At 22.7% G+C, this 23,727-nt stretch overlaps 6 protein-coding genes across 26 annotated transcripts; 3 read left to right on the top strand and 3 right to left on the bottom strand.

Annotated features, from left to right (window-relative positions):
* Positions 1 to 85: 85 nt before the first annotated feature.
* Positions 86 to 4,108, bottom strand: LOC100868555 (uncharacterized). 3 transcript variants are annotated; one of them, XM_086909734.1, is made up of 8 exons: positions 3,202 to 3,290; positions 2,876 to 3,116; positions 2,684 to 2,760; positions 2,525 to 2,606; positions 2,210 to 2,417; positions 2,080 to 2,124; positions 932 to 2,004; positions 86 to 825 (listed from the first exon to the last, which is right to left on the bottom strand). In XM_086909734.1, exons 2-8 carry the CDS (start codon positions 2,933 to 2,935, stop codon positions 619 to 621), a joined length of 1,752 nt encoding a protein of 583 aa, XP_086765860.1. In that variant the 5' UTR covers positions 2,936 to 3,116; positions 3,202 to 3,290; the 3' UTR covers positions 86 to 618. The 3 variants fall into 3 exon arrangements, with proteins under 3 accessions (XP_086765860.1, XP_086765859.1, XP_086765858.1); XM_086909733.1 differs by lacking the exon at positions 3,202 to 3,290 and adding an exon at positions 3,954 to 4,108 and having other exon boundaries at positions 932 to 2,124; XM_086909732.1 differs by having other exon boundaries at positions 932 to 2,124.
* Ccs (copper chaperone for superoxide dismutase) lies at positions 3,281 to 5,720 on the top strand. 8 transcript variants are annotated; one of them, XM_086909767.1, is made up of 8 exons: positions 3,281 to 3,543; positions 3,944 to 3,995; positions 4,063 to 4,248; positions 4,318 to 4,507; positions 4,567 to 4,633; positions 4,747 to 4,928; positions 5,047 to 5,174; positions 5,483 to 5,720. In XM_086909767.1, the coding sequence occupies exons 3-8, from the start codon at positions 4,068 to 4,070 to the stop codon at positions 5,491 to 5,493; spliced, it is 759 nt and encodes a 252-aa protein (XP_086765893.1). In that variant the 5' UTR covers positions 3,281 to 3,543; positions 3,944 to 3,995; positions 4,063 to 4,067; the 3' UTR covers positions 5,494 to 5,720. The 8 variants fall into 8 exon arrangements, with proteins under 8 accessions (XP_086765893.1, XP_086765889.1, XP_086765891.1 ...); XM_086909763.1 differs by having other exon boundaries at positions 4,050 to 4,248; XM_086909765.1 differs by lacking the exon at positions 5,483 to 5,720 and having other exon boundaries at positions 3,288 to 3,543; positions 5,047 to 5,264.
* ast (single-strand DNA endonuclease protein asteroid) lies at positions 5,698 to 9,113 on the top strand. Its single transcript, XM_012493963.3, has one exon. The coding sequence runs from the start codon at positions 6,180 to 6,182 to the stop codon at positions 8,529 to 8,531; it is 2,352 nt and encodes a 783-aa protein (XP_012349417.3). The 5' UTR covers positions 5,698 to 6,179; the 3' UTR covers positions 8,532 to 9,113.
* Positions 8,711 to 10,332, bottom strand: LOC147657475 (uncharacterized). 2 transcript variants are annotated; one of them, XM_086909774.1, is made up of 4 exons: positions 10,201 to 10,332; positions 9,816 to 9,936; positions 9,377 to 9,666; positions 8,711 to 9,245 (listed from the first exon to the last, which is right to left on the bottom strand). In XM_086909774.1, exons 2-4 carry the CDS (start codon positions 9,838 to 9,840, stop codon positions 9,132 to 9,134), a joined length of 429 nt encoding a protein of 142 aa, XP_086765900.1. In that variant the 5' UTR covers positions 9,841 to 9,936; positions 10,201 to 10,332; the 3' UTR covers positions 8,711 to 9,131. The 2 variants fall into 2 exon arrangements, with proteins under 2 accessions (XP_086765900.1, XP_086765899.1); XM_086909773.1 differs by lacking the exon at positions 10,201 to 10,332 and having other exon boundaries at positions 9,816 to 10,056.
* A 1,943-nt stretch (positions 10,333 to 12,275) lies between these two features.
* Positions 12,276 to 20,539, bottom strand: Orp8 (Oxysterol-binding protein-related protein 8). 5 transcript variants are annotated; one of them, XM_012493916.3, is made up of 18 exons: positions 20,399 to 20,539; positions 19,786 to 19,928; positions 19,239 to 19,280; positions 18,001 to 18,129; positions 16,812 to 16,867; positions 16,486 to 16,716; positions 16,268 to 16,412; positions 15,988 to 16,209; positions 15,157 to 15,311; positions 14,889 to 15,067; positions 14,640 to 14,817; positions 14,459 to 14,555; positions 14,136 to 14,332; positions 13,951 to 14,076; positions 13,609 to 13,857; positions 13,373 to 13,540; positions 13,028 to 13,197; positions 12,276 to 12,929 (listed from the first exon to the last, which is right to left on the bottom strand). In XM_012493916.3, the coding sequence occupies exons 2-18, from the start codon at positions 19,919 to 19,921 to the stop codon at positions 12,698 to 12,700; spliced, it is 2,712 nt and encodes a 903-aa protein (XP_012349370.1). In that variant the 5' UTR covers positions 19,922 to 19,928; positions 20,399 to 20,539; the 3' UTR covers positions 12,276 to 12,697. The 5 variants fall into 5 exon arrangements, with proteins under 5 accessions (XP_012349370.1, XP_086765850.1, XP_086765851.1 ...); XM_086909724.1 differs by having other exon boundaries at positions 12,558 to 12,944; XM_086909725.1 differs by lacking the exon at positions 19,239 to 19,280 and having other exon boundaries at positions 12,558 to 12,944.
* Positions 20,540 to 20,624: 85 nt separating this feature from the next.
* On the top strand, positions 20,625 to 23,690 carry Taf7 (TATA-box binding protein associated factor 7). Of its 7 annotated transcripts, none has more exons than XM_086909741.1 (8): positions 20,625 to 20,728; positions 21,809 to 21,899; positions 21,977 to 22,105; positions 22,188 to 22,268; positions 22,347 to 22,713; positions 22,796 to 23,152; positions 23,215 to 23,384; positions 23,443 to 23,690. In XM_086909741.1, exons 1-8 carry the CDS (start codon positions 20,625 to 20,627, stop codon positions 23,464 to 23,466), a joined length of 1,323 nt encoding a protein of 440 aa, XP_086765867.1. In that variant the 3' UTR covers positions 23,467 to 23,690. The 7 variants fall into 7 exon arrangements, with proteins under 7 accessions (XP_086765867.1, XP_086765871.1, XP_086765873.1 ...); XM_086909745.1 differs by lacking the exon at positions 20,625 to 20,728 and adding an exon at positions 21,423 to 21,601 and having other exon boundaries at positions 21,726 to 21,899; XM_086909747.1 differs by lacking the exon at positions 20,625 to 20,728 and adding an exon at positions 21,535 to 21,601.
* The last annotated feature ends 37 nt before the right edge of the window (positions 23,691 to 23,727 follow it).

Genomic DNA, 23,727 nt, shown 5'->3' with positions numbered 1-23,727 from the left:
CTTTTTAATGATAATTAATTAAAAACTAAAACTAGATAAGTAAATAAAAAATTAATAATTCTAAAACAAATGTGTACAATGAAAATTGTAAATAGAAAGTACATATTGTACTATATTTCATACATTTTATCTTGATGTGATAGATATGATTACATTATTTTATACATACCAAAATTTTCAAATTACATACATTCCTAAGCAATATATTTTATATTTAAATACCAAAATTAAATAATAAAGATTAATAATTCTTCAAACTTATAATATAAATGTATGAAATTTTAAAAATTTAATGTTTAAAGTTTTTTGAAATTAAAATTCTTAAATATATAATTTGCAATATTTATACATTTTTTTCTGTATATTGAAATATATTTTATAATATTAAATCATATTTCATATCTTATTTGAAAAAATCGAAAGTATAATTTCGAATTATTAGAAACTTAATGAAATTTTAGCAGCACCTTTCCTTAGTAATATATATTTTCTATTGTTTCATTATATAACATTGGACGATATGCTATTAAGAATTAAATTAAAATTTTATATATCATTTGTTTTCAATTTGTAGTTAAATCATTTTTATATTAGAATGAATTTACATTAATGTATACTCTATTGTGGAGGTGGTTGATATCCATAACCTCCATATTGATTTGGTGGAGGAGGTCCTTGAGGACCTGGGGGAGGAGGCATATGTCCACCAGGTGGTCGTGGTGGATATTGAGGATATCCTTGCCCTGCTGGTGGTGGTGGATAACTTTGAGGATACTGTGGATGTCCATAATGTTGGCCAGCTTGAGGTGGATGAGGAGTATATACCTATAATTTAATATAATTTCTTTATTATATAAATTTCTGCTATATTTCTATTAATAAGAATTCAAAAATAATTAAATAATTTAATATTTTCAGCTTATTTTAATACCTGTGGCTGTCCTCCTGGTGTTGGTGGTACATATGTCTGTGTAGTAGCAGGACCATATCCAGGCTGCGGTTGTGGTCCTGGAGGTGGAGCAGGACCTTGAGGAGGTCCTGAAGGTGGTTGAAATCCACTAGGAGCAGGACTTTGAGATTGTTGTTGTTGAGATTGTGGTGGTGTCTGAGATTGTTGTTGAGACTGTTGTGGTTGATGTGGTGTCTGATGTGCAGGAGGTTGATGAGTTGATTGATGAGAGGGTTGATGTGGTGGTTGATGAGGGGCATGAGGAGGTTGATGTGGAGATTGATGTGGTGGCTGATGTGGTGGATGTGATGATGGATGAGGTGTTTGATGCACAGGATATCCAGATGGAGTAGGACCTGGAGGAGCATAATTTCCACCTTGTGAAGTAGGTGGTGGGGCACTATTTGGTGGATAAGTTTGAGTTGAAGCAGATGGTGTACTAGTTGGTTGACTACTCTGAGCATAGGTGTTTACTCCACTGGCAGAAGCAGTACTGAATGGTGGAGATGTAGAAGCTGGACCATATTGTGTTGCACCAGGACCAGGACTTGGTTGATTACCATAATTTGGTTGAGGACCAGTATTTTGTTGAGATCCAGCTTGAGGAGGTTGAGCACTAGATGTAGGAGGAGCTGGATAATTTTGAGGTGGAACATTATTTGCATATGCTTGTGATGAAGGAGGAGGATAATTTCCAGGTTGACCACCTCCATATGCATTTTGAGGTGGAGCTTGAGACGGAGGTTGTTGATAATTTGGTTGTGGACTAGGACTACCATATTGTCCTGGTTGTTGTTGCCCACTTGATGGAAAGTTTTGTTGAGAAGGATTAGAAGGAGGATAGCCTTGTTGATTTGGTGGTGGTGGTGGACCATATCCTGTAGGAGGTTGAGTTGTTCCTGGTGGTGGATATCCTGGTTGAGGACCATAACTATTCACAGTAGTTGGAGGACCATAATTAGGTTGTGTTGATGTGCTATATCCTTGTTGTTGAGAAGTATTTGGTGGCCCATATTGATTTGGTTGACCTGGAGTATATGCTGATCCTTGTGGTCCTTGATAATTAGAACCAGGATTTTGGTTAGCATACTGAGCAGGATAAGTTTGTTGAGAAGGTTGTTGAGGATAACCTTGAGGTCCTCTATATTGTTGTGGCCCAGGTGCAGCAGGTGGTCCTTTGAAATAATAGAATATTAAAATTAAAAAATAATATTTATAAGAATAAAAAAATTTTTTAAATATAATTATATTATAACATACTATTTATAGTAGGTCCTTGCCCAGGCATAACAGGACCACGATATCCTTGTGACATTGGTTGCCCTTGACTAAAGCTTGACATTGGTAATGTTGGTTGACTATTTGGGGGCATATCACCTGCAGGTCCACTTGATCCTGTAGGAGCATTAGGAAGACCTTGTGGATTCATCATACCATGTTGAGGACCATTAGGAATTCCTTGTGGAGGCTTATTAAAAAAGCAAAAATAATATTAATATACTTTTATTTTAAATATTTAATCACTTAATAATTAAATATTTAGAAATATTTTTAAATATTTAGAATATTTCTTACTGGTAATAATGCTTGTATATTTTGATTTGCATCAGCAATGGATGCCAAATATACTAAATTCCGATGTAACATTTGCTGATATCTAAAAAAAAAATCATAATGATTATATTAATATAATTTGGATATACTTTGAAATTAATTATAATTATGTATACTTACTGTATACATTCTTGAGGTTTTCCTTTATTCTGATATTCTTGTATTGTCTGTATTAGTTGACTATTTTCATCAAGCATCTATTATAAACAAATTATTTAATATACAATTTATATAAATATAAATTACATTAATTATACAGAATAAAAATGATATTTTAATATTTTATATTAATAATAATACGTAATTCACTACCTTTTGTATTTGAGCAGGATTCGGTGGTGGCCTGCCGCGTTGAGCAAAGGTCACGGACATTTTTAAATAGAATCAATCGTCGAAAGATCACAATAGATAATATAATAATTTATTGGTTTTTTTACTCTTTTTTATTTAACTTGTGGTTCCGTTACCTTTCTCTTTTGTATTACTATATTCATTTGAAACTTTTAGGCTTTGTACCAGTATTAGTTGTTCATTAATGTATCATATCTTTATCCTTAAAGCAGAGAAGCACTTTTAATGTAATTTTGTCTCAAAAATGCAAAAAATCACAATTTTATTTTATCAAAATTGATATTTACTGAAAAAATTCTAAATATAGCAAATTTTTGCTAACAATTGCTTTGTAAAATTTCTAGTTTTACAAATAAATTACGGTGGATGTCCATTTCTAAAATAGAAAGCTTGGGATAAGAGCGTACCAGTGGCAAATTCGTGAACTATTATGGCAAAATATACAGGATAATACAATATACAGGATAGGGCAATCTAATAAAATTAAAAATCTGTTACTTATTTGTATTAGTAAAAATTGTATAAAATATTAAATACAAAAGATTTTTAATAAAAATATAAAAAAATTGTATATTTGTCAATAAATAATAAATTTATAACTTATTCTTAAATAATTTAAATAATTAACGGTAAAAAATTTTTATTTTCATTATACAATAAAAATTTGTATTCTTATTATTACTTAAAAAATTTAAATATATTTTTTACATTTAATTTTATATTTTTAAATCTAAACATGCAAAAAACATTTTCTTTTTATTGTTGATATAATTTGAAATAATTTTTGTCTTTTATGTTTTAATAAAAATTTCTATTGAATTTTTTACATAAAAATGATTATATTCGTATATTTTATATTATATTATATTATATTTTATATTATATTATTACATCTATTTATCGATATGATTTGAAACACATATAACATGAAAGTTTTTTATGATTTTATCATATTACATTTTATCATATTACATTACGGAACACGTAACCTTAAACCGCTAAAGATTAATTTATCTTTTTTTATAACAGGAAAACTTACTTTTTGTTGATACTTTTGCTAATTAATATGACTACGACAAAGGTAAATTGTAGAAATACAGAAAAAATAAATGTTATTAAAATAGTACACTTTTAGATTGAATTTGCAGTAAACATGACTTGTCAAAAATGTGTTGATTTAATACGCGATACATTAACCAGTATAGATGGAATTGAAAATATTGACATATCATTAGAAAATAATAATGTTATTGTTGAAACAAATTTACCATATTCTATAATTCAAGAAAAAATTGAACAGTCTGGAAAAAAAGCTGTTTTAAAAGGATATGGAGGTAATATTTTACAATGTATTATATTTCATTTCTATAAAATAAAAAATTACATAATTTTTTATAATATAGATACTTCTAGTGCTGTTACAATGTTAGGAGGAAATTCAGGATATACTGTAAATAATAAAATAATGGGGGTAATAAGATTTGCACAAACTCCTGATGGTTGTCTTATAGATGGAACAATTGATGGTTTAACACCTGGTGAACATGGTATACACATTCATGAATGTGGTGATATTTCTCAAGGTTGTGATAGGTAAGCATATATATTTTAAGTTTCTTTTTTGTTTTAAATTTTTTATGTTATATTTTTAGTGTTGGAGAACATTTTAATCCAAATAATACAATACATGGTGGTCCTAAAGATGACATATTTAAACGAGTAAATATTATAATTTATAATTTATATATGCAAAAAAATTTAATATTATAATATAATTATAATATTACATTAATTATAATGAATTATTTTAAAATAAAAAAATATTATTACAGCATGTTGGAGATTTAGGAAATATAATGGTTAATGATTTTGGTAGAGCTACTTTTAGAATGATAGATAAAGTTATAGAAATAGCTGATATTATTGGAAGATCTTTAGTTATAACAGAAAAACCAGATGATTTGGGAAGAGGAACTAATCCAGAATCTAAAATAGATGGAAATAGTGGAAATAAGTAAATAATATGATTGATAAAATAATTGATAAAATAATTGATATACATATATTATATTATATATTATTATTAATATATATACATTATAATTTGTAATATTTATATTTATATATTTTAGATTGGCTTGTGGTATTATTGCTCGTTCATCTGGTTTATTTCAAAATACAAAAAAAATCTGTGCTTGTGATGGACTTACATTATGGGATGAAAGGGATAAAACTTTTATAAATGATTATTCTAAATCAAGTAACAATTGTATAATATTCTAAAGTTTTTCAATAATTTTTCAATAACTATATAGAATAATAATAAATATAGTCATATTTATAGATTTCACATGAGCTTTTATACAATATATTTTACAATATGCATGCATATTTTATGTTTATCTATTATCCTATAATGAATAATAATTTTCATCTGTTTATTATATAATAATTTTAAAATAATTAATTTGTATTTTTTTAAACTTTTGGCATTTTATTTTTTTATTATTTTTGTTTAATATTTTAAATTAACACTTAAAAATCTATATAAAATCTATCTTTTTTCAGCAAAATTATAAATAATACATAGAAAACCCAAAGAATGGATTTTATAAAATAAATCATTCCAATAAAATGTTTCTCATATAATGGAAAGAACATAAAAGCATAAAATTATATTTTTTATAATATATGAAACTTATATTAAGTTTTAATACTAATATTTTTCCTAAAATATTACATTTATAATTAATTTATAAAATAATTATATTTTCAATGTGTACATAAAAATAAAGATATAATATAATTTGTGTGTATTTATTATAATTAAATATTCTTGTTTTAAGATTTTTTTTCATGTAAAATTCATTTATTTTTTTCCCCAAATTTGTGTTATTTATATTATTTTCAATTTTAAAGCATTATAATATCATAAATTGTTTCATTTGCATTTATCAAGTCCATAAAATGCAATGACAAGTTATAAATGTAAATTTTAAATACATAATTCTTCATTTATTTACGTATAATTATAACAATATTTAAGGAAATTTAACAAAAATAGTAAACATTATATTTTAAATAAAAATATGATAATAATATATCCATAAATAATACAATTTTTCTTTTCATTTTTTCTTCTTTTTTTTTCTCAACATAACCTATGTTGCTAATAGAAAAACTTGCACATAATATGTAAAAAACATCTTTAATATTTTGCATACAATTTATAATTTTAAATTTAAAGAAAATAAAAAAATATATAATGGGAATTCCTGGCTTAACCACTTATATAAACAATCGTTCAGATCGTTATTTGGAATATTATGAATTACAAAATTCATATTTAGTAATTGATGGAAATAGTGTCTGTTGTTCAATATATAATTTATATGCAAAGTGTAATTGTGCATTTGGTGGTGATTATGATAATTATGCACAATGTATATCAAATTTCTTTGATGATTTATTAAAATGTAATGTGACACCTTTAGTTTTAATTGATGGCGGCAATGAAGATAAAAAATTTAAAACTACTATAAGAAGAACTAAAGAAAAAATTCGTATTGCATGCTCTTTTTGTCCACTCAGTCAAAAGAGAATGAAATTTTTTCCTTTATTAATACGAGAAGTTTTTAAGGAAATAATGACAGAAAAAAATATTCGACATGTACAATGTTTATTTGAAGCTGATAATCATATAGCAGCAGTAGCAAGAATCTTGAATTGTCCAGTACTTAGCTATGATTCAGATTTTTACATATATGGAACATTATACATACCATTTGACACATTAGATACTTATGTAATTAAAAGTTCAACTGGAAATTATTATGTGAAACGCTGCAAGATTTATAAAGTAGAAAATTTACTTAAATCTTTTAAAGGATTAGATCAATCAATGTTACCATTGGCTGCAATATTATTAGGTAATGATTATGTAAAACGAAATACTTTTAAGAACTTTTTTCGTCACTTGAAATTAAGAGGTGCATCAAGAAAAAAACATAATCATAGACAGTGTCGCATAGAAACAACTTTAGCCTGGTTAAGCAAATATACTTTAAACAAAGCTATCATTGAAATTTTAAGTAGATTAACTAAAACTGTACGGCAAAAAATATTAAATTTAATAGAGATTAACATAAATGGTTATACAAATGTATCTGCTGAAATACTTGTTCCTTTAGGTTTTCCAAAAGATTATATTACTCATACTAATATTCATTATTTGAATAGAACTTTCAAGTTTGATGGAGATGTTAACACATTGACATACATAGAAGAAATTTGTGAAGAAGAAGAAGAAGATAATGAAACAAGTGAAGAAGAAAATGAAGAAGAAAATGAAATTGAAATAATAAATACATTCAATGAATCTGAATCAATATTAAAAAAAAAAGCTATTAGCAATTTACCAGAATGGTTTATAAACGAATTTCTTATGGCTAGACTTCCAACATATTTTATAGATTTAATAATTAGACATTTATATATATGTTCTGTACAAATAGAAGATTATCGTTATCCTCCCAGTATTATAGCAAGTTCAAAAATTCTTAGTGTAATTTTTGGAATTCTGAAATCAGGAATGAACAATAAAATATGTTATATGAGATATATGACAAGAAATCAAAATAAAATTATGAACTGTAAATTGCAGAACACAAAGATCATATGTTATAAATTATATGGCACAGAAACTTTAGATATTTGTAAACTTCCTTCTTTATTCAATCTTAGAGAAATTTCTTTAGTTGTTCAAAAAGAGATTTTAGATAATACTTTAGGAATTACAAATATGGATTGTATATATGAACTTCCATCAGAATGGATGTTATATGTTGGATGTATAAAATATTGGATGCAACAACAAGACCATTCTATGTCTTATAAATGTTATTTATATTCTATATTTATTTCTATGTTGTTTAATATAATAGATTCTAAAATTGGAAGACACAGAGTTATGTACACTTTTCAAAATAAATACGGTCAAATAATTGCAAATATAAAACAAAAGAGAAAAGAAAATAATTTTAAACCAAGCAATATAATAAATGATTCAATTATTAAAGCTTATAATGAAATTGATTATGATGACTGTATATTAGCAGCATCATTTTTTATCACTCATTTTAATATGGACAAAAAATTATATATAAATCCAAAAAAATATAATAGAGCTACAGTACACATATTTGCAGAATTTCAGAATTGTTTAAAGCATACTATGAATTTAAATGCACTTTTGGGATATCCTTATCCACAAATTAAAATAGCAAATTTATTTAATGGTACTTTATTATATAATTTAAGTAATAATTTTAGAACACGCAATGATATTGAAGGATATATAAATGCTGTTCTTCAAATATCTCCAAGTCTTTTAAGATTACTTAATGTGTTTTTATTAAAAATTAAACCAATGTTTCCATATATGCTTCAGAATAAAATCAGTTTACTTAAAAAACAAAGAACAAAATCAAAATATTCAAAATTTGATAAAAACATTTCAGCTGAAAGTGATTCTGAATATTTTACCGCTGATGATGATTTATATGAATTATGTTATGATCCAAATAATCGTTTTTCTATGCTTAATCATTCATTATGATATCTATTCAGTATTCCGATTGCGGAAATCTTATTGCATATTTAGAAGTCAAATATTCAGGAAGAAAATCTTAAGCATTTCTATTTTTTTTATCATTTAATGTTTAAAGAAGTTTGACGTTAAATTAAAAAACATGTCAAATGAGAATGTGCAATTACAGTAATTAATCAATCACCAAGTGATTATCTTACTATGTTTATTAAAATCCATTTTATAAAATTAGATCTAAGAGCAGATATATTATCGCGTCCGAATAATAGTTATAATAGTTATAAGTAATTTTAATATTCGATATATTTCTTATGAATTGCATATTTTTATATATATTGTATAATTAGAAATATAAAATATTTCAGCATCATGTAAAATTACAAATGACACAATGAATTGATTATTTTATTTGTAATTATTATAATGAAAATTTAATAGTTCAAGAAAACAAAAGTACAGTCAAAAAAAAAAAACTATTACATTTTTAAAAAATCTTATAACATTATTGAATCATGGTCATATTATAATAAAATATTTATTTTTTAAATATAAACTAAAATTATTAATAAAGAAATTTATTTATATATAATATTTCATTTGAAATATTTTTTATTTACTATGATTGTCATTATTTTTGAAATATTTCATATTTTTGGTTCGTTTTTTTAATGTAGAATGATTTTTATTTTGATTTTTGGTTTGAGAAATATGGAACTTAGACCACTGAAAATATTAAAGTATTTTTAAAAATTAAAACATTATAAAACATAAACTATAATATAGTTATGTTTAAATAGTAAAATATACATAATATAAGTAAAATTTACAAAATGTCTAGTAATATTTATGATTACGTTTTTATATATTTCCCAAAATGCAGTAAATGCTGTTTTGAGTGTATTTGCTTCTTGTCTTAAAGTAGGTAAGTAATACGAATCTTCCCCATGTTTTAGTATTAATCCAACACGTACAGCACAATTTAACTTCTTTTTTAATTCTTCGTTAAATGTTTTTATATTACTTTTAACTGGATAGGAATGACGTAAATATTCACTAATAAGATTTGATGGAACATAAATTTTAAGTAGTTGAAGTCTTTTTACAGCTTCAATTATCATCTGCGGTGTTATTGAAATATGACTACCTAATCAATTTTTACATAAAATAATGTTTAACATAGATACAATTTAAAAATATATTTCATAGAAAAGATATGGAAAATATATAATTATAATTTATATATTTTGTATATATAAATATATAATATCATAAATATATAATTTTATATCTTACATAATTTATCGTTATTAAAATTCATTTTATATTTCCGGGTGAAATCCTTTTTTTTAATAATTTATTTTATTTGAACATATTATTTGATGGATTTCAAATAATTATAATTCTAAAATTGATTCTAAAATTTAAAAAATAGTAAAAATCAATTTTATTAGTTACATTTTCTTAAAACAGGTTATAATAAAAAACAAACGTTTTCAGTGCTTTTATAATTTGAAATCATGAATATTAAATAAATTATTAAATATTATTATAAATTATATAAATTATTATTATTATTGATTATAATATTATATAAATTATTAAATAAATTTTATAAATGCAAATTTCACATGTTTTATTTTTAAGTATATTCTTTATTTATTATTATATTATATATTACCTACACAATTCCAGTGATTCCATTAATATGAACAATTAAATCAAAATAATGCAATTATTCAAAAAGACATACATATGCATACATATATTAAAACCTGAAGTGGAATATATATTTTTTAATAATTATTTGTATGTGGCACTTTATACATACATACATATATATATATATATATATATATATATATATAACACACATACACACACACATATATATAAAAAGATCATATGTTTGAATTTATAATATAAGAATGTTAGATATTAAGATAATCATTCTTTCAATATTTCAATTTTTGTGTTTTGATAATCTTAATATTTAAAACATCAAATTATCATAAATTATTTAAATATAATTCAAATATTTCAATATTTGTAATTTTTTTTAACTTAAATTTAAATATGTTGTAATATAAAAATATCAGGTACTCTATGGAAAATATTTTACAATATGATAAATATTACAAAAAATAATTAATCAATATTAATATAATTTAACAAAATTTTTTTTTTGGTATTAAATTTTTATCCAGAGATATCAAAAAACACTTAATTTTAACAATGAATTTATAATAATAATATATGCAAAATTAAATAATAGAAATAGTACAAACAGGAAACAAGTATGAATTTTTGTGCAAAATAAATTAGAAAGATAAAACTATACTTAAATATTAATTTTTTTTTAAATATCCAATAAATAAATTTAAATTAGGAAGTTTAATAATTTATATATGAATTTATGTAAATAAAAAAATTAATTTAGCTAATTGCAGTATTTTAAAAAATTGTGAATGAATACTTTATAATTTTTATATAAAGATTTTTACATAAATAGAAATAAATAGAGATATATAATTAAGGAATGTTTCGTTCATTAAAAAAAAAAAACTTATCTAATGAAATTAGGCTTTAATAAATTGTATCAAATATGTGTCATCAGTAAAAAAATAGATGTTAATGTAAATATTATTAGAAATATTAAAAGAACAAATAATTTTTATCAAAAAGAATTTTATAAAGGATGATGTTAAAATTTTATATAATATATAGATTATATTAGCATTTATAAAAAGAATAGTTTTATACTAATAATAAATGCTTTATTATTTATAAAAACATTTTTCTATTATGTTTTATTAAATAATTAAATATAATATATAATGTCAATTAAAATGAGGGGACTATTTGGATACTAATTTTTCTTTTTTTACAGAAGAAAAAAAAGGAAAAAAATTAATTGTTATTTGAAAGTTTTATCTTGATATACTAATATAAAAAGTCAATTTAAAATCTACATAGAATTGATACAGAATTATTGATATATTTATTGTATATATTATCGATATTTAACTTGATATGACGTAGTTAACTTTGAAAATCATCCATTATAAATTGTTATATTAATAATATAATTATTATAATATTCAACATATACTTTTATTACTATATTTAATTAATTTTCAAAATAAACTTTGAAATATATCTCAAGAAATTTTAGTAATAAATTATAAAATACAATTTTATAAATATATTAATAAAATAATTATAAATATATTTATCAAATTGTATTATTATAAGTATATTTGTAAGTATATTTAGAAATTTAAATTATTAAACTATTATTAATGAAAATTACTTTAAATATAAAAACAGTTTCTATACAAATGCACCATAATTATCAATATAAAGATGATTCAAAATAAATTTACGATTTAAATTATTTATTAGTATTTTGGACGTATTCTTATTTTATACGCGAATAATTATTAAAATTTGATTTTTACTTTATAAGAAATTTATTTTTGTTAATACCAATAAAACTGATGACTATTTAATATTTTCAAGATACAATTTCTTGATAGCCACTATAAAATTGAATTTATATTTCTCTTGAAACTGCAATTAGCTTGCTTTGTTTTATATCGCAATAATTCCAAGATAATCAAATTCATAGTAATGTATACATTACGTTACTATATTTTTATAGTAATCTTATTATTATCATAAATATACTTTACTATTGAGCGCCTGCAATAAATACTACAACATTATTAGAATTTCTGAATAAATATATAATTATTTTCTTGTGCATTAGCACATAAAATATTATATATATAAGCTCAAAGAAATTCAATTCTTTTATCATGGTTAATTGTTGTGAAAAACAATTAATAAAGACTAAAAATATTACATTATTATATAAGTAATTACTAGAAAAGGCTAGATTTACATAATAAATGTATCATCAGTAATTAAAATAACAAAAGCTAAATAACATTGCACTGCGATTACTGAATATATATTTTTACATCTGTAATTTTTTTACTTTATTTTTTTAATGCACTAAAACAACTTTATTTTTCCACCAAAAATACTTTTGAATTAACTATTTTAAATTTCAAAATTCATTTCAAGATTTTTTTTACACAGAAGCTAATAATTCGAATTGAGATAAGATAAATAATATATACAATTTATACTACTATCTTATTAGCGTATTTTTAACCTCCACTAGGTTCATCGGTCCATATTTTTACAAAGTATTGTACAGAAAAAACTATTACAATAACAAGAATCGTATCTATGAAGCTTTTCAACATATTTATACTATGATATTGATCACCCTGTTCTCTTTGTCTTATAGCAAGTTGCTCTAATATATGTTGTATACGATTTAATTTATCACCATATTCTAACATTTGTCGTTCTAATTCTTTAATAACATCTATAATCCTGAAAATACAATATCTTCTTGGTTAAAATTTATTAGAAGTATATCAAATATTATTGTAATAAAAAATTGAAAAAATAAAAAGAATTAAATAATTTACCTTGCAGCAGAGCGTTTTCTTTTACCTATTGATTGACTAGAATCTGAATGTACCTCTGCAGAGGAACTTCCAGAATCATGAGCAGTTTCTGCTAAATTATTAGACAATTGTCTTTTAGAAGATTTTAATACAGAAAGTGATGAACGTGATTCAGCTTGAAGAAGTGGAACCTGTAACATAAAATATAATTTTATGAATATTTTATTTTGTATAAGAAAAAGAAAATAAGTGAAATGAATTCTTTGATATACAATTAAATAATTAGATGAACGATTTTAATGTTATTTATATTACACGTTAAATAGTAGTATGCAATTTATTTTATTAATTTTTATATCCTTATACCTGTGTTTGTGGTTCAGTAGAAACGATACTGCCAGTACGCATAATCGGTGTCTTGTGTCTAGTTTTTGTACGTACTATATAATCTTGTTCATATTGTACAACATCATTTCTAGGATCCCATGGTCGAACATCTGCATGTCGATAAACCCAATTACCAGTTATAATATCCTGTTGATATAAAAAAATGATACTTTTCAATAGGACTTCAATTAGTTATTTTTATTTATATATAATACCTGAACAAAGTGTTTAGGAACCCATTCCTGTCCTTTAAGTTTTCGTTCTTTAGCACGTTCTCTCTGAGCTTCTTCTAATTGAGTTTTTGCTTCAGTGGCAGCAATTTGATCGTCTCTATTGATTGCTTGTGTAACATCATACCATAATTTCTCACTTTCCCACAGACCTTGATGTTCTAGAGGTACAGTATATTTTTTTAATCTTCTTTTACGTACTTCTGGAGTGGGATTAAAGAATACATTTTCTTGCTGTAAAATTAGATAATATAATAATTGATTTATTATAATTAATAATTCATAGATAATAGATAATACAAAATTCCATTATCTGATTAAACATACTCCTGTTCTTTTATCAGTAATTAATATTTGACCATCCCAATAGCCTGATATAGTAGCAAGAGTTTCTTTGCCTAAACGTATTCCTCCTGTAACTTGATTCATTTGTTCTGCACCTCCAAGAAATGGCTATTGAATAAATGATTAATTAATTTTATTTATTATTTTAATGTTGTATTCCATATTACCTTAAGTTTAAATTCCAATTCAGTATGATAACCTGTTTTTTCGCAATTTATATGAATTTTTCCACCTAATTCCATTGATAATGTACCCATAAGAATTCCTTTACAATGAGCATAAGGTATTGTCATTGTATAATCTTCTCCTCTAGGTAACATTGTTAATATGGCAACACCATCTAGGACTGCTGATGTTGAATTTCCTGAGAAATAAAAAAAAAATATATATATATATATATTTATATATTTATATATTTATATATTTATATATAACAACTATATTTTAGAAACATCTTTTAGAAAAAAAAAAAAAATAAGAAAAAAATTACCGTAAAATTTAGATTTTGCAATAATTGTAGCACTAATAGTAAATCCATCTTGTCGATTAGTAACATAAAATCCTGATATAGGTGGATGATGAGAAAGCTATTAACATTAATATGTTTATAATAAATATATTATAATTATAAAAATGGCAATACATAAGTATAAATTAAATAATTACTATACCTGTTCAGCTATATAGAAAGTTCTTGAACCATTAGGATGCTGCCAATAGCAGCGAAAAGTTTCACCCAAAAGTGGATTATAAGGTTTCTTTAAACCTTGAGGTTTTTTATAAAATCCAGATAAATACCATTTAACAACGCCTTTCATACGTGTAAATGCATCATCTTCTACTACTGCTCTATAAGAACAAAAAACAAAGCTCATATATCATATTTTTATATTTCTTAAAATTTACAAATTTATACTTACTGAGACAATAAATCTGCATGGTAATAAGAATCGGCCAACTTTTCTAGAAACGAACGAGGTTCTAAAATAAAAGTCGGTAAGACGACTTTTGATAAATCCATGCCTGGTCGAACTTGTTTCATTAAGAACCATATTAAAGATTTTTGTTCTTCTTGTAATTCTGTAACTACCTCTCCAGCCTATATATTGAATGCAAATATAAAAATTTAAATAATCTTGATTATAAATATAATATATATAATATAATATAATATCATATAATTTTTACCGCTCCAAGAACTTCTTGTTCATTTGCAGCATATGGAGTTTCATTAATTGCTTCTTGCTGATCTTCCTTGGCGGATCCTTCAGATTCACTATCTGAAGCGCTAATCTCTACATCGGCTGCTACTCCATTTTCCGGTTGGCTAATATCGTCCAAATCTGTATGTAAGGAGTGCAGAGGATCTAGCATTACTACTGGGGTATCATACTCCAAAACATGTATAGAAGGAACAGTCATACGACGAATGCAAGATGGAATTGACTTAGAAGAAGAAGATTCGAAATGCGAATAAATATTTCCATCACCCAATGCATCAACAGAATTTGAAGATAAAATAATTTCTGTATTTGCAGTAAGAGTTGGAGATCTATCACGAAATTGTTTGTCCCAATATGCTACTGCATGGTACAACTGCTCAAACATTGGAGTTGATGAAGGACAAATGCTTTTATCATCATTTGTCATAGACGATATTGCAGGTTGAGGATATAACAAATGTTTTTGAGGTGTTGTAGGTGATCGAGGAGCATAGTTAGATAAGCATACTAGGTATCAAAAGCAAGTATTTTAGGTAATATGTCAGGAAAGGAATGATAACAATGATATAATTAATATCATTAATTTTCAAAAATAAACTTTAATCAAGTATTTTTCTGAATATTATTTTTCTATTAAAATTAATTATAATATATTAAATGCAAAAATCAATTATAACATAAATATAATAAAAAATTATTCCATATTTCATTAAACAAATTTTTTAAATTTTTATTTTTTTAACAAATGCTAATATTTTGTTTAATAATATATTTGTTTTATTATTTTTATACCTACCATGTTCATCAAAATGTTTTTCATAATCTGCTTCACTCCATTGAGTTTCATGAGTTGTTGTAGTATCATGTGGTAAAGTACGTGGCAATGCACTTGTTGAGCGTACTATTAAAGAAGAACAACGTAAAGATAATTCAAGTGCATCCAACCAACATTTACCAGCTGCCTGAGAAGGTGCTCTAAATATTAAGTAAGATGTAGGCAAAGGTTGTACAACAGCACCTATAAAAATAATTTAATAAAAATATATTTTTTAAGTTATAAAAAATTCTTTATTTACCAATAGCTTCTTTTTCTGGACCTCTTGGAGCCCATATTGATTGTTCCAAAGGATGAAACAATTTAAAACAAAATCCATCTTTTTTACTTGGGCGCTCTATTACTTGACATGTATTAAGTAAAACCGTTCCTACCCAATGATTGCTCTGTAATAATTATTTAATATAATTTTGAATGAAATAAATAAATATTTTAATTAAAAGCAATATAAATGAGCACTTTTGCTTTGGGGCTTTTATATAGCAGGAGTAAACCAGGCTTCAGAATACACCACAGTTTGGTCCAACTCTTTAATGTACCACGAACTTTAAGCCAATCGCTCATCACAATAACAGTTGGATCTTTAAAAGAACTTAGAAGTTCATCTGCAAATCTCTTTTTTTCCATTCGATAATTCTTTCTTTGAGCTTTATATGATTCTTTCCTTGTTAATTTACAAGAATCAAAGGACTAAAATAAAAAATTGTATATAAAAATATATAAATTTGTATAAAAATAAAATAATTTTATTTTAAATGTTTTAAAACAAATTAAATATTTTCTACCTTATCAGAAACATTATCTGTTTTTTGATTTGCTTCTCCCATTGATGTAGATAATCCTATAACAAATAAATTATACAAAATTGCATGATTAAACATTAATCAAGTATTGATATTATAAAAACATAAAAATATAATTATAATTACAAAATTTAATTTAATAAATAAATCTTAATATTTACAAGTAGTTATGAAAATATTAAATAGTCATTATTTATATCGCAGTATAGAATATAACTATATTGTTATGGTTTTAATATAAGTTATATGATTTCAAATAATGTATGTTATACATTATAATAATATTATGAATAACTATTAAATAAATAGATAAAAAAATAAGATTTTTATGAATATTGAATATTTATGAATATTTTCATATTAAAGTGTTTATAAAATGATTAAGATATACAGATAACAATATTTATTATAAATTAATAGATAAATGATTTTATGAATTTTAAACAATAATTTTAATATACTTTTTTTCATTTATAATTAATTAAAACCAAAAGCATTAGAAATAATCAAGCTCAAATCATTCACACAAAAAACTTGGCAAGTATTTTAATTTTAAGAAAATGTAAACTTATTGATTTATAAAAAAAAATTCCAAATTAAAAGATAATTAAATTTTTAAAATTAAAAAAAGAAATAGGATGCAATTCGTTTAATTAAAATAATTTTGTATAAATAAAATTATTTTATATAATAAATCTCAGTAACATAACGCATTATGCAGTTAGCATCTTTTCAAAATAGATTTTAATTCCAGGTTCTTTTTATCTGTATAAAAATATTTAATAAAAAATATTAATTGCATTTATTTTAATTATAAATTAAATAACATAAGACTTATAAACTATAAATTTATATATAATTATTATACAAAAATATTATTTACTTAAAATTTATATTCGTAGTAAAAATCTATTTAATATATATCATCTTTCAGCCAAAGATATATATAAAAATTACATTTCAGAGCTTATAAATCTGAATAATAAAATATGCATGATATATATAAAAAAAAAAAAAATATAAGCCAAACAGGAAATAAAAAATATGCAATTCATTATAGCTAATCAACTACTTGAATAAGTAAAAAATAGTATTAATTTACATAAGGAAAGCACCTGATAAAGTTTGAATTATTGTCCATTATGATATTAACATAGCTTTGTGTTTATACCTGGAGATAGTGGAGGTGCAGCAGTTGCAAAATTTACACTTGTTGATAGGGACTCTGTTGATGGAAGTTTAGGTAATGTTGCAGATTGAACTTGAACACTGCTTCGTCGAAGTTGTTGATCCACTGGTTCTATATATTTAGTTTTATGTTTTCAAACATAATTACTATTTATCAATATCTTTACAACTGTTTCAGAAAAATATATTTTTCAAATTTATTTAGATATCTATCTTTTAAAATCACAAACTCTTTAAATTTTTCAACTCTAAACTATTCAACAGCAAAAATTCTAAGATTAAATTACATCATATTGCATTCTAGTAAAGTATAAATTTAGTTTTTTGCAACACTAATTGTGAATTGCTAATAATGTTAATTTTCAAAGAGAAGATTTGTAAACATAATTATATACAATATAGCTCCAAGTTTTAATTTAATATATTAAATTGCAAAAGCAAAAAACAAATAAATATATACATCTATTAAGATATATAAAAATATAAATTTATTAGGAATATTTACATGCATAAAAAGAAACATATTTTTAAAATATATATTACATTGTATATATTTTGAATATTCATAAATATCTTTCTACTTAAAAACTTCTAAAAATTATAAAGCAGGAATAATTTAATAACAAATTTAAATATTAACATGCATCAATTTTATTACATAACATGTAATTATTCATGCATTAAAAATATTAAAATTATAAAAATTTATTCTAAAAAATAAAATTTACATACAATACTCCTTAAATAAACATATGAATAAATGTCCATATTATATAAAAAAGTATAATATACTAAAAAATAAAAAAAATGTGCTAACAGCATAAATGTATTATGTTAATCTGATACATTTAATAGCATAGCGTTTTAATAATTCTAATAATATAAGTTACTTTTTTGTTTAATGACAATATTAATGAAGATCATATTTAAATATTAAATGAAATCAATTTGTGTGTTATAAATTTTATTTATAATTTATTTGATAAGATGATGATATAAGAAGTTATTGGAAATGAGAAAATGCTAATAATAATATGTAATCTGAAAATAGAATATTATATATATATATATATATATATATATATATATATATATATATATATACACACACATATATACATAAAAATATCTGTGTGTATACACACATCTACTTATTCACTTCTGTAATTCTAATATCGAGGCTTGCTACTATATGCACACAATATATATTAATAAGCCTACCTAGCTTACTTGGTAATGTACCATATCCACTGTCATTAATACCTTTAAATAGTAGTTCACATAATATTTTATTTATTATTAAAATAATAAATAATCATTAAAATATAATATATAATTAATAAATATCAATATAACGTATAATATATAATAGATATAATATATATATATATAATATATAAATATCATAATATGTATATATAAATATATATAAGTTCATGTATTTCTTTATAAAAAAAATATAACAAATTAAAATTAAATATTAGAATAAACAATATATATATAAAGAAATTATTTATGAAATTTATTAATTTGTAACAAAGATTTTTTGCTTATTTTATATTTTTCCGATACAAATATATAATTTTCATATATATATTATATAATTATACGAATATAATTAAATTGATATCTATATTTAATCAATTATTATAATCAATTATTCACTAATAATATTTCTTTAAATTTTCATGATATATTTATTTTTAAGAATATAAGTCAATAAAAAAGTCAATTTAACATATAAAATTTAATTCAATATAATACTTACGATTACTCAATGATCTGCTTACATTTGGTGGTGTCATAGTTTTAAAAGATTCAGAAGTATTTCCAACAGACATAGAATGAGTTTCTGATTGTGATCGATGTTCACCTCCAGGTACCACAATTGGTTGGGAAATCATTATGAATCTGCATTAAGTAATATTTTTAACATACATAATTTTATAATAAAATATTAAAAAATAAATAGATAAAATAGATGGATATTTAAAAATATTAATATTTATAAGCTACACTAAAAATATAAAATAAATAAATATACATATATATATTATAATAAATAATAATCCTCAATTATTAATAATTGCTAAAATTAAAAAAATTATATAAAGCAATAAATAATTTATGTAATACAATGAATAATATATGTAATTATAAAATGCTATGTAATGATGGTTAAATGCCATTTTACTTTACATGATACAATTTTTTACAAATTAAGCGTAAAGAGATAATAACAATTAACTAAATAAAAATAACAAAAAAAGATATATGTAAAATATGTCATTCGTTATTTATATGATCAAAAGTATATAAATTTATTTTTAAAATAAATAATTAACTACAAATACATATTACGTAAAGTAATCATAACATACCTGATTTTGAACAATTGTTTGTCCAGTCAATACTTGTGTTATAATAATTTATTACACTTGGAAAAAAATGTTAGAGCACAAATAAAAAATAAAAATGTAAAATTTATATATATTCACTATTATATATAAAATTAAAATTATTGAATTTAATACATATATATATTTGCAAATTAAATAATTTTTTTATTGATGTAAGAACAAACATTCGAAGCAAAGAAAGAGATATATGTATATCGATGTCAGACTACGACGGCGCGAGCGCGAAGTCCGATGTTCCATTGATCACTTACTAATAACATATGGATCTGCCAAGTTACTCGCAATCAAAACGTACGACGCATAAATGTCGTAAATATATTTTCTGTTATTGATGTAAAACTAATGAAATATAAACATTTTAATGAATGAGAATTACTTGTCAGAATAATAAAATATATATTAAAATTATTAAATAATTATGCAAATTGATGCAATCCAATTAAATTCATTATTCAATTAATCAATGAAATATATAGAAAGAATAAAAATATTTATTAAACCATAGAATAGAAAAGTCATAGAAGAGTAAATATTTCTTATAAATCTTCTTAAATTCTTATAATACAATTTTGATGAACAACTTCAGATATTAATATAATATTTTGAAAATTATTAATAAGAATATGTAATATATAATTATTATCGATGAAAAAATAAAAAAATAAATATTACGTATTAAATGTTACACGTTTGATAATATAAATTAATTGATTGTATTAATTTTTTATTTATCGAAATTTATTAATATCCAAATTTATATCTTTATATTTTATTTTATGCAATTAAAATAAATAATATAGAAATAAATCTATATATTATATTTAAGTAATAAATTCAAACTTGAATAGAAATTTAAAAGAAATATTTAAATAATAAATTCAAATTTAACTTTCAAAATAAAAAAATATAATGGTTATCATTACGTCACAATGACGTAATCATTATCATAATAAATAAGAACATTTTTTTTTATTTTTTTGAAAATAATTTAATATATTAAATAATTTTTTTTGTTAAATATTTTTTTTAAATAATATAATCCACTTTTTTATTTATATTTAATTTTCTTTATATAATTATAAGATTATACATATATCGAAATATATATTTAATTTCATTGAACTTACCTATGTCTATGTTCATCTTATATTTATTTTAATAAAGGTAACTAGAAAAGCTATAAGTAGTATTTACTGAACTTGCAAGTGTAATTGGTAAAGGTTGTAATTATTATTTTGTATTATATTTTATTTAATATTTCTTATTTGATTTATTATTTCTATTGTAGAAAAATATTGTAGAAAAGCATAAATCTATATAAATATTTATAATTATTAAATATAAATATTCGATTAAATTATAATTTTAAAGAAATATGAATCGCCATCCAACTACGGACTATAAAAATCGTAGCGAGCCTCAAGTAGAATTGGAAAGTCAATTTATTTTGCGTTTACCACCGGTAAATTTATTGTTTTAATATATAACCTGAATTATTTAAAATTATGAATTGAATTAGAAATGATTTAATTTTTTAAGGAACCAGCAAGAGTTTTACGAGAAACATTACGCAATGGATTATCTTTAAAAGATAGATTAAGTATAAAATTGGAAAATGATATGCGTTATGGTGAGGTTAGATTTGATCATTGGCTTCTTCATGGAAAAGTAAGATATTTTTCTTATTTATATAAAAATAACATGCATATACATAAATATAATAATTTTAAAAAATATGTTATATCATTAGATTGTTGATTTACCAACAATTGTAGAATCTTTGAAAACTATTGATAACAAAAGTTTCTATAAAACTGCTGATATATGTCAGGTAAAAAATCAATTTTAATTTATTCATTTACTTATTAGTTCTATTCTATTTAGTTTCATTTTATTTGATTATTCGTAGATGTTAATTTGTAAAGAAGAAGATGATCATACTACTACAGATGAAGAATCTCCAGTTAGACAAAAAAAAAAAGATCCCAATAAAGTAGATAAAAAGTTTTTATGGCCACATGGTATAACTCCTCCTACTAAAAATGTTAGACGTAGGAGATTTAGAAAAACCTTAAAGAAGAAATATGTAGAAGCTCCAGAAATTGAGAAAGAAGTAAAACGTTTATTAAGAGTGGATAATGATGCAGTTAATGTTAAGTGGGAAGTAATATGTGAAGATGAAGATCAATCAAAACCAAGCAAAGTCTCATCATCTGGTACAGTGAAAACTAAAAGAGAAAGTATTAGTGGTAATACTTCTCAAAGTCTTGATGTTGGTAAGTGATGTAAAATGAAATATATAAATGATAAATTAATTAATGAATAAAATTATATAATAATAATATTTTTAATTTATAGCGGAACATGATATATTTGGTGAACCTGTAAGCGATAGTGAAGAAGATGATGAAGAAGGAAATATAAATGTAATGGAACTAGATGAGAACAGTCGCCTTTCTGCAGATAGTAGAGTATCAGACTCCAATTCAATGCAAGCTACATATTCTGAAAGGTCTAACAATAATACAGCAACAAGTAGTAATCTTGTTACAGAATTCAGTAAAGAAATGTTTCAAAATGATAATAATATAGAAACAGAAATAGAAAAATCAGAAGATACATCTCCATCAAAAATAGCTAAAGTTGAACAATTTCATTCAGAATATATTATTTCAGAAAATTTTACAGAATCTCCTTCTGCACCAGTAACAAAAGGTATAATTATATTTATATATGCATTATTTTTCTGGTAAATAATTCATATTTAAACATTATAGATTCATTACAAACACGTCTCGCAACTTTGCATGCGGAATTAGCTGAATTACGTCAAAGAAGACAACAACAAGAACTTGAAATAGCCAATATAGAAAATGTTAAGTTAAGACAAAGATTTCAAGAAATATTAGATAATTTACTAACTCAAGAAATGCAAAAAGTACAAGAGGTATGTATTATATATTTATATAATTTTGAATAATAATTATATCATCATAATGTTTCAGATTCAAGATTTAGAGTTAGGATAGTGTTGATATACCATGAAGTTCTTGCCAATGCAATTCTTTCTAATCAAATTTATGTATTGTATTTTTCTTATTTTTAATCTTTTTGTATAATATAATATATTTTATTATTTAAATATGATATTGTATACTATTCCTTATTATACATATTTTTAACATGTATGTATATAAAATGTATATAAAATATACAAAACATTAAATAAAATATAAATTTTTTTCACAATTAATCAGCTATTGCAGATTAACAAAACTATAATTAATATT

This window comes from Apis florea, unplaced genomic scaffold (genome assembly GCF_048593485.1).
Source record: "Apis florea isolate Af1SG1 unplaced genomic scaffold, ASM4859348v1 contig_3158_pilon, whole genome shotgun sequence".
Lineage (NCBI taxonomy): Eukaryota > Metazoa > Arthropoda > Insecta > Hymenoptera > Apidae > Apis > Apis florea.
The sequence above is the reverse complement of the archived record's forward strand: the minus strand, read 5'-3'. Positions and strand labels throughout refer to the sequence as shown.

What these genes read in the sequence shown, in the direction of transcription:
- LOC147657475 (XM_086909774.1), bottom strand. Translation starts at nt 9,840, where the DNA reads ATGAATTTTAATAACGATAAATTAT. An exon ending in TTTTAATAACGATAAATTAT is followed by an intron (nt 9,667 to 9,815) that starts GTAAGATATAAA and finishes AAAATTGATTAG; the next exon opens with GTAGTCATATTTCAATAACA. An exon ending in TTTGGGAAATATATAAAAAC is followed by an intron (nt 9,246 to 9,376) that starts GTAATCATAAAT and finishes TAATATTTTCAG; the next exon opens with TGGTCTAAGTTCCATATTTC.
- ast (XM_012493963.3), top strand. Translation starts at nt 6,180, where the DNA reads ATGGGAATTCCTGGCTTAACCACTTATATAAACAATCGTTCAGATCGT.
- Taf7 (XM_086909741.1), top strand. Translation starts at nt 20,625, where the DNA reads ATGTATATCGATGTCAGACTACGACGGCGCGAGCGCGAAGTCCGATGT. An exon ending in TTATTTTGCGTTTACCACCG is followed by an intron (nt 21,900 to 21,976) that starts GTAAATTTATTG and finishes TAATTTTTTAAG; the next exon opens with GAACCAGCAAGAGTTTTACG. An exon ending in TTCTGCACCAGTAACAAAAG is followed by an intron (nt 23,153 to 23,214) that starts GTATAATTATAT and finishes TAAACATTATAG; the next exon opens with ATTCATTACAAACACGTCTC.
- LOC100868555 (XM_086909733.1), bottom strand. Translation starts at nt 2,935, where the DNA reads ATGTCCGTGACCTTTGCTCAACGCGGCAGGCCACCACCGAATCCTGCT. An exon ending in GCAAGGACCTACTATAAATA is followed by an intron (nt 2,125 to 2,209) that starts GTATGTTATAAT and finishes ATTATTTCAAAG; the next exon opens with GACCACCTGCTGCACCTGGG. An exon ending in CACCAGGAGGACAGCCACAG is followed by an intron (nt 826 to 931) that starts GTATTAAAATAA and finishes ATTAAATTATAG; the next exon opens with GTATATACTCCTCATCCACC.
- Ccs (XM_086909762.1), top strand. An exon ending in TGTTTTAAAAGGATATGGAG is followed by an intron (nt 4,249 to 4,317) that starts GTAATATTTTAC and finishes TTTATAATATAG; the next exon opens with ATACTTCTAGTGCTGTTACA. An exon ending in AAGATGACATATTTAAACGA is followed by an intron (nt 4,634 to 4,746) that starts GTAAATATTATA and finishes ATATTATTACAG; the next exon opens with CATGTTGGAGATTTAGGAAA.
- Orp8 (XM_086909724.1), bottom strand. Translation starts at nt 19,921, where the DNA reads ATGATTTCCCAACCAATTGTGGTACCTGGAGGTGAACATCGATCACAA. An exon ending in CTTTCTATATAGCTGAACAG is followed by an intron (nt 14,556 to 14,639) that starts GTATAGTAATTA and finishes TAATGTTAATAG; the next exon opens with CTTTCTCATCATCCACCTAT. An exon ending in TTACTGATAAAAGAACAGGA is followed by an intron (nt 13,858 to 13,950) that starts GTATGTTTAATC and finishes CTAATTTTACAG; the next exon opens with CAAGAAAATGTATTCTTTAA.